We start from the raw sequence: 14,461 nt of genomic DNA on the forward strand, positions 1-14,461 counted from the left end.
TTACTATTCCAGTACTTTAACTGCTAGGCTACAATTGCCTACATCATTTAGTATTTATATAGGAAATTAGAAGGTTCAACTTTAGAGGTGGGTTTTATGCGTTTTTTACACCCACTTTGGTTTGACATGGCATTTGGATCACCACCTTTTAAGGACCCTTCTTAGTGCAGACACAGGGGAAAAATATATAATATAGGCCGACACGATGGCTCGGTGAGTTGCCTTACAGCAAGAAGGTCCTGGGTTCGATTCCCAAGTGGAGCGATCTGAGTCTTCTCTGTGTGGAGTTTGCATGTTCTCCTTGTGTCCGTGCAGTCAGGTTAATTGGAGATACTAAAAGTCCCCCTAGGTGTGTGTGTGTATACATATACAGTGTATCACAAAAGTGAGTACACCCCTCACATTTCTGCAGATATTTAAGTATATCTTTTCATGGGACAACACTGACAAAATGACACTTTGACACAATGAAAAGTAGTCTGTGTGCAGCTTATATAACAGTGTAAATTTATTCTTCCCTCAAAATAACTCAATATACAGCCATTAATGTCTAAACCACCGGCAACAAAAGTGAGTACACCCCTAAGAGACTACACCCCTAAATGTCCAAATTGAGCACTGCTTGTCATTTTCCCTCCAAAATGTCATGTGATTTGTTAATGGCACTAGGTCTCAGGTGTGCATAGGGAGCAGGTGTGTTCAATTTAGTAGTACAGCTCTCACACTCTCTCATACTGGTCACTGAAAGTTCCAACATGGCACCTCATGGCAAAGAACTCTCTGAGGATCTTAAAAGACGAATTGTTGCGCTACATGAAGATTGCCAAGGCTACAAGAAGATTGCCAACACCCTGAAACTGAGCTGCAGCACAGTGGCCAAGATCATCCAGCGTTTTAAAAGAGCAGGGTCCACTCAGAACAGACCTCGCGTTGGTCGTCCAAAGAAGCTGAGTGCACGTGCTCAGCGTCACATCCAACTGCTGTCTTTGAAAGATAGGCGCAGGAGTGCTGTCAGCATTGCTGTAGAGATTGAAAAGGTGGGGGGTCAGCCTGTCAGTGCTCAGACCATACGCCGCACACTACATCAAATTGGTCTGCATGGCTGTCACCCCAGAAGGAAGCCTCTTCTGAAGTCTCTACACAAGAAAGCCCGCAAACAGTTTGCTGAAGACATGTCAACAAAGGACATGGATTACTGGAACCATGTCCTATGGTCTGATGAGACCAAGATTAATTTGTTTGGTTCAGATGGTCTCAAGCATGTGTGGCGGCAATCAGGTGAGGAGTACAAAGATAAGTGTGTCATGCCTACAGTCAAGCATGGTGGTGGGAATGCCATGGTCTAGGGCTGCATGAGTGCAGCAGGTGTTGGGGAGTTACATTTCATTGAGGGACACATGAACTCCAATATGTACTGTGAAATACTGAAGCAGAGCATGATCCCCTCCCTCCGGAAACTGGGTCGCAGGGCAGTGTTCCAGCATGATAATGACCCCAAACACACCTCTAAGACGACCACTGCTTTATTGAAGAGGCTGAGGGTAAAGGTGATGGACTGGCCAAGCATGTCTCCAGACCTAAACCCAATAGAACATCTTTGGGGCATCCTCAAGCGGAAGGTGGAGGAGCGCAAAGTCTCGAATATCCGCCAGCTCCGTGACGTCGTCATGGAGGAGTGGAAAAGCATTCCAGTGGCAACCTGTGAAGCTCTGGTAAACTCCATGCCCAGGAGAGTTAAGGCAGTTCTGGGAAATAATGGTGGCCCCACAAAATATTGACACTTCAGGAACTTTCACTAAGGGGTGTACTCACTTTTGTTGCCGGTGGTTTAGACATTAATGGCTGTATATTGAGTTATTTTGAGGGAAGAATAAATTTACACTGTTATATAAGCTGCACACAGACTACTTTTCGTTGTGTCAAAGTGTCATTTTGTCAGTGTTGTCCCATGAAAAGATATACTTAAATATCTGCAAAAATGTGAGGGGTGTACTCACTTTTGTGATACACTGTATATGTATACTGTATATGAGCCCTGTCCATACTCTAATGGACACACTCTAATGGGCCCATATTTCAATTTTAGGTCTCTCGTAAGCACCCGTTCTTCACACGCAGCACTTATCACCTGGCTGAGCTTACCACAGAGCTGACCTTTCTCCAGTAATACAAGCGTAGACACGACACTCGATACGAAGCCTCTCACAGCAGGAAGCTTTAAGCTCCATCCGCTTTCTGAACGTCGACATTTCAGAGCAGAACATTCAGTAATTGCGAGCTTCCTGGCAGCGCTGCATAAACATTTTTTGTAAAGCGGGGTGTGTTTGCATGAGCTGTATTAGGCGTCTTTATATCACTGAGCCAAGCGGAAAAAATTCCTGGGACAGGTTGCAACAACAGGACTGAAGCTCGGGCATAAATCTAGCCGGGCAAAATACTACATGGTCGAATAATAAATAATCACATTTTATTTACAAATATAGAATACATTTATACATTTACATTCAGAATACATTTAAAAAGCCAGTGTTGTTTCTTTTTGCTATATAAAAAACAAGATGAGGCGCTAGGGTGGCTCAGAGGTAAAAATTGCTAGCACACCAGTGCTGACATCTCGGCTTTCCACAGGCAGGCCGGGTGCCTACATGGACAATTATGACCTCTGCTTGCGGTTTGCTGCTCCACTTACCATCTTACCAAGAAGCACTTTGTAGTTCTACAATTACTGACTGTAGTCCATCTGTAAATCATCTTCAATGGTCAGAACCCCTACACGACCACCACAGAGCAGGTATTATTTAGGTGGTGGATCATTCTCATCACTGCAGTGACACTGACATGGTGGTGGTGTGTTAGTGTGTGTTGTGCTGGTATGAGTGGATCAGACACAGCAGCCCTGCTGGAGTTTTTAAATACCGTGTCCACTCACTGTCCACTCTGTTAGACACTCCTACCTAGTTGGTCCACCTTGTAGATGTAAAGTCAGAGACGATCGCTCATCTATTGCTGCTGTTTGAGTTGGTCATCTTTGAGATCTTCATCAGTGGACACAGGACGCTGCCCACGGGGCGCTGTTGGCTGGATATTTTTGGTTGGTGAACTATTCTCAGTCCAGCAGGGACAGTGAGGTGTTTAAAAACCACTTAACACATACCAGCACAACACACACTAACACACCACCACCATGTCATTGTCACTGCAGTGCTGAGAATGATCCACCACATAAATAATACCTGCTCTGTAGTGGTCCTGGGAGATTCCTGACCATTGAAGAACAGCATGAAAGCGGGGTAACAAAGCATGCAGAGAAACAGATGGACTACAGTCAGTAATTGTAGAACTACAGAGTGCTTCTATATGGTAAGTGGAGCTGATAAAATGAGTGTAGAAACAAGGAGGTGGTTTTAATGTTATGGCTGATCAGTATATATATTTAGTATTTAAAGTCAAGTAGATTCCGTCTGATGTCAGGATACAGAAATCGCTAAATGCTCTCTCATAATGATGACATTTACTCATTTTTTTTCTTCCGCTGTCTCCGGGCAACCTGCAGCGATGTTGTAATTACCCAAGTGAAAATCTTTTTTCATTTGGGTAAAAATTCCTTTCTTCTCTTGTTCTGTTTCTATGGTGAACAAAGTAAAAAAACTTCAACAAAATTACCATTGATGAGTACCTCTTTCAGCTCCAAGCATACACCCACACACTAGTAATAAGAGAAGTGATAAGAAAAGTGCTTGACTGCATCATTAAACCCATTTCCCAAAATGTATTTTGTTTATGTTGTTACTGAAATGCAGACATTTTATCCATAACCATGCCTATCGCAACAACTTAAAATCCATTAGTGTTTACAGTCCGCAGCTGAGCTCATTTAAAGCAAACACGATGTAAAAATGCAGTAGAATTGATGAAGGATTTATACATGCTCTTATATTTAAGCCTGCAGGGATAGAACTAATGCCTAGTTCACACTACACGATTTCTGCCCTGATTTTCGCTCGCCGACTGGTTGGCGCTAGATTTGCCGGCTCAGGAGCAACTCGACGTTCGCTCGGCGAACGTAACTCGGCTCTCGATCGCTATGTGTGAACTATCCAGCAACTCGATCCGAGTGATCGGTGACCGAAGCGAGATTTCTAGCATGTCAGATATCTGAATCTGAGTTGCCCGACTGGCAATGAGTGCTATGTCGAACAGCCAATGAGAACGCAAGATACGGGGTGAGGGGAAACGCAGGGGAGGAGTTGTAAAAAGGTGGGACAGGGGCACAATATAGTTTATATCAGAATACATCGTCACACACACGTTTTACAGTATTTCTGACCTTATCGTTCTCTACAAAACAACACCAACGCTGCATTTCAAAAATATTTATAATATTTTTCACTCGGATTCATTTATTTTTCCTCTTTGATTTGACACTGCACACAAACTTTGATCGCTCGCTACTTGTTGACGTGCATTTTTGGACGTGGTATCGTTAAACCTTTCATCACTTCTCGCGTTTGTTTTCGTGACAAAACGATATTTGGGAGACCAGAGAAGCTCGCCTGCGATTCCAGGTGATGAAAGATGGTGTAGTAAGGGTGGCCACATTCATAGTCACAAATGAGGACATTACACCCCCAAAAGCTGGACGTCATACAAGGAACAGGGGGACATGATACTGCAACACACAGAATGAAACCATAACCCATATAACAGAGTTTTTGACCAATTTAAGCAAGAATTCTATAACAAATTACTGTTTTACTCACCAAATGTTGTGTCTACTTTTGATATATTTGGCATTTTTACAGCGTTCCTGTGCATGAGAGCTGGCTAACTGACTCAGGTAGAGGTGTATGCAGAACAGAGCGAGCGGGCGAAATTCAACCACCCAATCACAGACTAGCATTTAGAGGGCGGACCTTCTGCTGGCCAATCGCAGAAGGTCCGCCCATGATAGGTAGCACTATAAGCAGTCAAATGATGCTGTTAAACCAATGAAATACAAAGCGTTTGTTTTGACATGTACCTGAGCCAATGACAGATAATATTGATCAAAAATGTAACCAGTTCACTCCAAAAGGAGGATTTTTAAGTGTCCGTCCTAGCGTTGCATGGGCGGAGGACTGGCAGCTGAAAAACCGGACTGTCCGACCTAAAGCAGGACGGCTGGCCACCCTAGGTGTAGTGTGAAACCCTCTATCGCCGATCAGTCGTGTAGTGTGAAATACACACCGACTTGAAAGACTCCCGATTACAAGAGATCCAGTCGTGTAGTGTGAACTGTACAGCGACCTGATGACTTGGAAATAAGCTTGGCATAAGCTGTCTAGTTTTATTACTTGTTGCCTGAAAACCAAAGCCTCAAAGTTTCAAGTTTCAAAGTCTTTTTTTTCTTGGTTTTGATGATTAATCCCACCACACACATTCTCTTTCTCTCTCTTTCAAACCCTTCTCTCTATGGAATGTGTCCTTGTTCTTTTTTGGCTGAAATGAAAATATGCTAATCCAACATGTGACCTAAATTTGAGCATATTCAGTTTGAATGTAACAGTTAGAAAGAAGCTCTATTCTTGTGTTGCATGGTAATTAGTGATTTCTAAGCTTTTTGGGCTTTAATTTAGAGAACTGTCCTTAATTAGTTGTTAACACAAAGACGAGGTTAGGAAATAGTAGTAATTTCAGTGTCGTGTATTTATGTTTGTCTAAACCGACGAGACGAGGCACTGTTACAAAACCATCCCCGGAACTAATCTAAGGACAGGACAGATTACTCAGAAATCTTGGAGGGCAGCCATGATTTATCAGGCAGATGGAGAGGAAATGACAGGGGGATTGAATTTGGACTGTTTTAAGTCAGACCCAATAGGGAAGGGTTAGATGGGTTTGTTTATAGCCACTTTAATTCTCAAAATCTGGAAAACTACCTGGTTACTCTTAATTTCTCAGCATTCCATCTTTCACACTTGCAACCATGACACAGTAACGTACCTCACAGTTATTATCATCCTTTTAGAGACTGTTAAAATAATATTTAGTATTTAATACATTTGACTCTTGAATAATTTCTATACAATCATTTTAGTATAATAAATTCTAAACATCAGATACCAAAACTAAGTTTAGTTTGACCATTTGCAAAGATCAGTTCTCTTTATTTAATGTAAATTCATTTATGTACATATATACCGATTAGCCATAACATTAAAACCACCTCCTTGTTTCTACACTCACTGTCCATTTTATCAGCTCCACTTACCATATAGAAGCACTTTGTGGTTCTACAATTACTGACTGTAGTCCATCTGTTTCTCTGCATGCTTTGTTAGCCCCCTTTCATGCTGTTCTTCAATGGTCAGGACTCTCCCAGGACCACTACAGAGCAGGTATTATTTAGGTGGTGGATCATTCTTAGCACTGCAGTGACACTGACATGGTGGTGGTGTGTTAGTGTGTGTTGTGCTGGTATGAGTGGATAAGACACAGCAGCACTGCTGGAGTTTTTAAATACCATGTCCACTCACTGTCCACTCTATTAGACACTCCTACCTAGTTGGTTCACCTTATAGATGTAAAGTCAGAGACGATCGCTCATCTATTGCTGCTGTTTGAGTTGGTCATCTTCTAGACCTTCATCAGTGGTCACAGGACGCTGCCCATGGGGCGCTGTTTGCTGGATATTTTTGTTTGGTGGACTATTCTCAGTCCAGCAGTGACAGTGAGGTATTTTTTGCACCTTTTTGCATCATGCTCTTCAATATCTGTGCTGCTATATAAACCCTACACTGCTAATTCTATATCAGAATGTTTTTACCTTACTTATTATTCACTCAATACCATGTACTGGCCAACACTAGTCTCGTCTTTGGTCCCGTTCCCCTCAATTTCTTTAAATTAGAAATGTCGTTTCAGTATGTACTTGTTTTAGCTGACAATAATAAGGATTATAAAACGGATAGTTCCGGTCCTAAAATCTGATTGGCTGAGCCGCGTTCGAAGCCGTTGTAAAATCCCCGATAAACGCACACCTAGGACCACCTCACATCATTCCATATTAATACGCCACTGAAAAGAAAAAGTGAATGTTATGTTCGCCCTCATGTTGCCTAGCAACACTGTTAACGAACTACCTGGGGTCGCGTAAGAATGCTTTTTCTCTGCTTTGCGGCGTGCCAAAACAACCTTCCCCGTGATAAAATCGCAGTAACGCACGGTCTCTCGTGGCTTATTGCTTTATTATAAAGGCTTTCTTAAACTCTTAAACTCTTTTCTAAGAGTAATGATCTCTGTCCAGCCTCTTAATTGTATGCAGGGGAAAATACACTTGTGTACTCTTCTAGGCAGATTTATTACCACCCCAGTTGTTTGAAACTTCATAATTAATGCCCTAACGGTGCACACTCAGCTATTGTCTGTGGAGTTCAGCTATTGTTTATTGTCATGGCCTTATTTATGTAGGTCACCACACTGTTGTCTCATTTCAGGCATGTATCCTCTCTGTATATTAATAAAAGCCTAGTGGGGATTTGGCATCCAGGTTAAGTAACATTCAGTAATCCTAAAATAGTCATTTTTATATCTATAGATGGCCATAATTTGATAGCATAATATGTCCTGAAAACTAATTGTTACCATGTATAATGCCTTTTTTATTCTCCTATGGTCTCAAGTCTCTCGGAGTTTATTTTTTATCCTTATCCTTCCCTTTTATATCCTGCCCACGTCTCTTAACTCTGTCTCTGTGAGGAACAATTTAGGGTTAGCTGCAAGGTCAGAAGAATTGACGACAAGTGTATTGGCTAAATAAGAAGTACTTGCTTACTGAAGCGTGACTTTAAAGATTTATGACTTGTTATACAGCTGTATTGGCTGTTACTGGGTTAGTCATAAGGCATAAGGCATCTGCGTATAAGCTACACATTAAGCAGTAATTCCAAACTGAATTAATGTAAATCAGAAATAAATAGCACTTATGCAGGAAATTGCGTGCTTTATCACTTTATGTCTGAGGTTCTGCCACATTTTAGGCCAGGCTTTCATAGAAATTGCACCTTGATTTCTTGATTGACCCTTGAAGTAAAATTAAAGCAGATGTATATAATGACCTAAATGATGATGGATTTTTGGGCTGAAAATGTTGCGTCTATAGAAAAGGGATTTTCTTCCTAGACCTTTTGCTCTTCTTGGCACCTTTGTGGCAAGAATGAACCACTTCTCACACTTCTTAATGTACATTTTGTGTGTTCCTGGTACTACTTTCCTAGAACTTCTCCTAGCAAACTGACAGGTTTCCAGTCCTGTTTGATGGACAGTATTTTGGGTGATTCATAATAAGGAAGGAAGGAATGGAATCTGATGGAGGAGACAACATTTGATTGGTGCCTGGGGCAGAAAGGCATGCCCAATTGACGAAAATATTTCTTTGAGTCTCCTTGGCATTATCAGCCCATCGGTCTCTGCCAATTACAGCTATGGGGGCTTGTAGCCTAGAGCTAAAACAGAGAAATCAGAAGGTTTTTGTGCTGCGTAAAAGGATTTTATTGCAGATAATTGCAAACGTAGGGCTTATGCAAGCACATTCCTGTTTAATCCCAGTGTCATTTTTATTTTAATTTCCTTAATAAAATCTTTAATTTCCTTCGGGATGAATAAAGCATCTATCTATTTTAGGTTGTCAGGTGGAGATCAGGGTTATTCATTGTTTGTCTTGTTTGTTGGGGCACTAGTCTGTTTAATGCCTAAAAATGCCATATTTGGCTACTTAAACTACTGTAAACAAGCCAAAAATCACGGCTAAGTGAAGTGAAGTTTGATGGATATAGACTTCTTTGCTAAGTTAACATAAGAAGCTGATATTATAGGTGCACGATTGATATTGTGAATATGAATTGGTTCAAATTCTTGAGCACCACTATAGAATTTAGCACAAGCAACGGCTTATCCAGTGTAAAATGGGCTCAGCTCAGGAGTGGTGCAGTTTAGTTATTAGGAACACCCGTGCACTTCAACTAGTCTTGAGACAGTCGGTGTTTACATTAGACATCAGAATCTGGAAAAATGATCTGAGTGACTTGAATGTGGCATTGTTGTTGGTGCCAGTGTGACAAGGGCATAGACAGGGGCATCTAAAAAAAATGGAAACTGTTTTTCTGATATTTAATTTTAAACACGTGTGAGCAATGGGTGTGTCAAACTCTTTAACTCATTAATTAGAGGGGGTGTCCACATACTCTTGATCTTATAGTGTAAGTGAGCGCCTGTCTGTTTTTCCAACTCCATTGTTTTTGGTTTGTCAAGTCAAGTCAAATCAAATGTATTAGTATAGCGCTTTTTACAATAGACATTGTCTTAAAGCTACTTCACAAAATCCAGGACCGACAGACCAAAAACCCATGTTGAGCAAGCCGAGGGCGACAGTGGCAAGGAAACACTTCCTTAAAATTACAGGAAGAAACCTTGAGAGAAACCAGACTCAGCAGGGACCTCCATCCTCCTTGGGTGGCCTGGAGAATAATTTGAATGTCCAGTTTCTGTTCCATCTTTGAGAACAAGTGTATTACCACAACTTGCACAGAACTTGGCACAGAACAGAGCAGGCAGGGAAAAGAATAGAGGATTAACACCTTATAAATAGTATTTTCTTCCTCCAGGAGGCTTTGTAGAGCGAGCTAAAAATGACTTTGGTCTGTTTCCTAGTGCTTCTTATATAGAATCTTAAGCACATATGAGAACTAGTGATGGGAGTTCTTTTGGCTCGGCTCACTAAAAAGAGCCGGCTCTTTCGGCTCCCAAGTGGCTCCTTAGATTTTTTTGTTGCTTAAATTAATTAATTGCCAAATTACATGTAAAATGAATTACTAATGTAAAAACATTGTATCAAATGTTTATTATTTAAATGGCTTTATTTAAATACTCAACATGGAACAGAGTGCTACAACAATAAATTATAAAATACAAAAACAAAGACCCATCTCAATTAGACAAAAAGGTCTGATTGTGTATATTATTTCTAAATTTCATCTAGAGTGAAACAACACAGCATCAACAAAGCATCACTTTATAAATTATAAATTATAAATGAAAATGTGCAAAAGAAAAAGCAGCATCCAGGTGACAGTATTTGTAAGTCTTTAGCGAAGATCTTTGAGGGGTTGATACTGTTTCTCCTTTCTGTTATGATCTGCCCTGTTTAGGAAAAGATTCTCTCAGGCAGATGTTGCTACAATACACAGTCTATGTGCCATCACATGTATAAGATGTGGGTAGACTGAACACTTGGTCTCCCACCAGCTCAGTGGGTCTGCACTTCTCTGTAAAAGGGGCTTCTCGTGTCCAAACTTTACTATGTTTCCTGTCACTCATTTTCCTCACCTTTCCAGCGTGTAATGTCTGGCTGTGTAGCGCCGAGTTCTCGCTCTCTCTCTCCCCTCCTGTTCGTGTGCTCGCTGTGTGTGTGTGTGTCTGTAACCCCTCCCCTCCTGCTCAGTGTAAACACACGAACGCCACCACGCATCTTGACCAATCACGTGCGGCTTTAACAGAAAAAAAACGCTCCCAATCAGGATCCGGATCCCGTCGTTCACTTTAAAGAGCCGGCTCCTAGAGCCGGATCGTTCGCGACCGACCCATCACTAATGAGAACCATCAACCTCACAAATTAAAGAGAGTAGGATGTTGTCCTTTGTGAAAACAATTTTGATCATGTACAAAAAAAATTATGAGAATATCTCTATCCTGGCATGTAATATAAGTGCTGATGTATTAAAATTGAATTCATAATAGGCTTTTGCTTCCCCCCACCTGACACATAGAAACTGAAATCACTAGAGGGGATTGTTTGTCATCATCACTTATTCACACGCTGGTTCTGCCTGAGGATCCGTTACAGTAGGAAGCATTTTCTAATAATATTCGCATCAGCCACTTTGTTTTGTGTGAACTGAGCTCATGGGATAAAGAACTAATATTTGGTAATTAAAGCCTAATTGATTTAACGTTGAGAAGAAAAGAAGGATTTTTGTATGATTGATTTTTTATAAAAAATAAACCAATTAGAGTGCTGTTTTGGCATAAAATACGCTGAATGGTGTAAGAGAAAAATGTTAATTTGCACTAGAAGTATTATTGATACCTAGAACATGTAGATATATTAAGGGCATGATTGCCTGTAGTCATATTCCAAGAGTAATATTCCAAGAATACTGTTACAATGGAATGTTACTGGAAAGTGGTGTACGTGAAAAGTAGTTCATCAATTGCATTGTATGACCTCCAAAACCCAGGTTAGACCAGTTCCTATGTTCAACCTAAGAAATCTCTGTTAACGACTGGAATCTTTCACTGTCCTACAAGGTCACTAATGGGAGTATAAAGCGCCATTATTTTATTCCCTTCTTATCGCACTCTTGGAGTTTCCATGTGAGACTCTGTCCGTGTGATCCTGAGAGTGCATGTGCTTGACTGGCCTGCCTGCAGTCCAGATCTGTCTCATTTTGAAAATGATTGACCGAGTCTTAATGGAAAAAAATACAAACTCCATTCCTGTCAGTTTTTTCTAAGGCTCTTCTAATCTCCAGTCCACATTTTCATCCACACACGTTCCATTTTAGACTAGCCTAGCATTTTTTCAGGCCAAGCTCTCCCAAGATGACTTTTAAAGAGCTGCTCCGAGTAGCAATCTATTACAGTTTGGGTTGCTTTTTCTCAAAGGGACTATGGAAAAAAATGCTTTTAAACACTTTTTTATTCCCTGAAAGTGCACGTTGACTGCTAGCGGAAGCAGAAATAGAGCTGAGAGAGGAAAAACTACCCCCTTGTTGTTTTAGATTAAACTTTGGAGGACAAAAAGAAATTTGGTGTCAGTAGAAGAGCAATAATTACGTAGTCTCAGGGGGTCGGGTGAGAATGTGTTAAGAAAATAAAAATGTACACTACATGGTCAGCAGCATGTGGACGCCCTTCTTAATGATGTTTGTGTTTCAGCACACGCAATGCTGAATAAAATAAATGAAATGCTTCAAATTTTAGGCAGTAGCTTGAGAAAGCCCGTTATCTGTACCATCGTGACTATCCTGCTTTGAAACATCTATTGTGAGTCAGACCTTTTTGTCCAGCTTTAGCGCCTGACCTTAGCAAATAGCAATGCTTTTTAAGCTAAATGGGCACATCCTTCACACACAAACCAGACTTTTATTCCAACAGTATCTAGCCAAGGGCAAAGCTCTGGTTATTTTTAACACTACCACCATCTCTTACAGACAGAAAGAGAGATGGAGACAGAGTACAAGGGCAGGATTAAGAGGGGTAGCTAGATTCTTAGTGAGTAAGAGAATGATAACGTAAAAGGGAGAGCAAAGGATAAGGGGGATTATTATAGTTCAGAGCTTGGTTTTAGTTTAGGTTTTAGCTTGTCTTGTGTTATTAATATAGTTATATTAATATCCTATTTACCTTCAATACTAATAATACTACTAATGATACGAAATGCAAAACCAGTTTTGCAAACCTAGATTAAAGAATGATCTGGTATAGTATCATTCCATGAGAGGTCAATGCAAATGTTGGGCACATACAGTATGCAGCAGAAACAATTTGCTATTTGGCCAACAATGAAACCTGATATGTTGAGTAAATTGACCTGCCTAAATGACCTTGACTTTATATCTGTTTCAGACTGCTGAGGACATGTACGATGGGGCGATGGTGCCCTCCCCTGAGGGCAGTGCCAATGGTGCTCCAGGTGCCGCCTCAAGACCCAATGCTGATGAAGAACCGGAGGAAGAGGAGACTGCACCACCCAAGCCTGTGCTGGTGAGGAAAGCTCGCCGTGAGATCCTCGACCATGAGAGGAAGAGACGAGTGGAGCTGAAGTGCATGGAGTTGCAGGAGATGATGGAGGAACAAGGGTGAGTCTTGCGGCTACAACAGTCTTCACTCTTTAACAGTCTTTAACTGTCTAGTTTCTGTGAACCTGTGCCCACTGTAACCTCAGATTCCTGTTCTTGGCTGATAGCGCTACGTTGCGCTATAGCCTGCTTTTAGCATTAGCACAGTCGACAGCAATGAGTACTGATTCACACTGTGTTGCTTGGGAGCACAGTTTGCAAAAACTACAATGACGGCAGCCCAAACCTTCCTGTGCTAATTAAAAAAAGGCCTACTGAGCCATGATGTTACAATAAATGTCCAATGTTTGTATCATATTTTTCTTTGCTGTATTTGTCCAAAAATTAGGCGGGATCAGGATCAAGACATGATCCTCTTAGATCTCTTCCCTCTGTTTAAACCTAAATCCATTTAGTCCGTCCCAACCCCTTTCAGAGCGACAGCAGATGGTCCGGCCCTTGTTAGGCCTTCTGGCATAAAGGTCATGATATTGATGAGGTTGAGAGGAAGCTGGATGTTGGAGAGGAGAGCAGGACCATCTGCCACGCGTCCCACACACACGCATGCTTGCTCACTCACGCACACGCGCGCACACACACACACACACACACAGTCTGCTTGTAAAGCAGCTTTCTCTTCTCAATCCGACTACTCGCCCAGCAGCTCAGAGACAGAGATAATGATGAACTAATCTGAAATACTTTCTCCCTATAGCATTTCAATTAAAATCCGCTAATTTAAAGTAAACAAACAAATGACCTAAGTGAATGTGGGTAACGACAACTAATCCTCAACACTATATGGCCAAACATAGTGAACATCCTTTATATTTATTGAGTTTAGATGTTTCAGACACACCCATTGAGTGCAGGAGTGTTAAATTAATTCTATAAAAATGATATTGTTCCAACTACGTGGCAACAATTTAGGGGAGGTTGTTTAATCATGTACGAAGGTCTGCAAAGACATGGTTGGTATGAGGGAGCTCCAGTGGATTACATAGAGCCTTGACTTAAACCCCAAATGAAATGAAGTTTCCTTTACAAGCCAGACTTTCTTGTCCAACTTTAGTCATCTTGACCTTACAAATGCATTTTTTTAATTGGCACCAAGTCCCACAGATGTTTGGAAGGCCTTCCAAGAAGATTATAGGCTGTTATATACAGTCAGCATAATAATGCTTCAGGTGTCCACCTTGGGACGAAACAGTATTTAAATAAAGAAATAACTGCTCACGTTTCTACCCAGTTGGATAAATCAAACTGTGCAGTGCCTTGGCAGACCATTGACCAACACCAGGACAAGGCTATTTAAAATACTAATAAGGCCACTCAGGTGGCACAGTGATAAAATACGCTAGCACACCAGAGCTGGGATTTCAAATACATTGTATAGAATCTCAGCTGTGCCATCCGGCTGGGCTGGGCGGCTACATGAACAACGATTGGCTGTTGTTTACAGGGTGGGACAAAGGCTGATTGATGGCAGAGTTGGGGAATAATCAGTGTGTGGCTCTCCGTGCACAAGGCTGATCCGCATATGAACTCGCCTCGTGCAGGTGAAAAGATGCAGTCGGTACTGCACA

The 14,461-nt window shown here is 41.3% G+C and overlaps 1 protein-coding gene across 1 annotated transcript in view; it reads left to right on the forward strand.

The window, feature by feature from the left end:
* srrm3 (serine/arginine repetitive matrix 3) overlaps nucleotides 1-14,461 on the forward strand; it is a 56,636-nt gene that overhangs the window by 17,514 nt on the left and 24,661 nt on the right. Inside the window, exon 2 of the mRNA XM_062988867.1 lies at nucleotides 12,664-12,896. Within this exon, the coding sequence (XP_062844937.1) occupies nucleotides 12,676-12,896 (221 nt within the window). The 5' untranslated portion in view covers nucleotides 12,664-12,675. The remainder of the gene's footprint in view (nucleotides 1-12,663; nucleotides 12,897-14,461) is intronic.

The sequence above is a fragment of the Trichomycterus rosablanca genome, chromosome 26 (assembly GCF_030014385.1).
Source record: "Trichomycterus rosablanca isolate fTriRos1 chromosome 26, fTriRos1.hap1, whole genome shotgun sequence".
In the NCBI taxonomy this organism is placed as follows: Eukaryota; Metazoa; Chordata; class Actinopteri; order Siluriformes; family Trichomycteridae; genus Trichomycterus; species Trichomycterus rosablanca.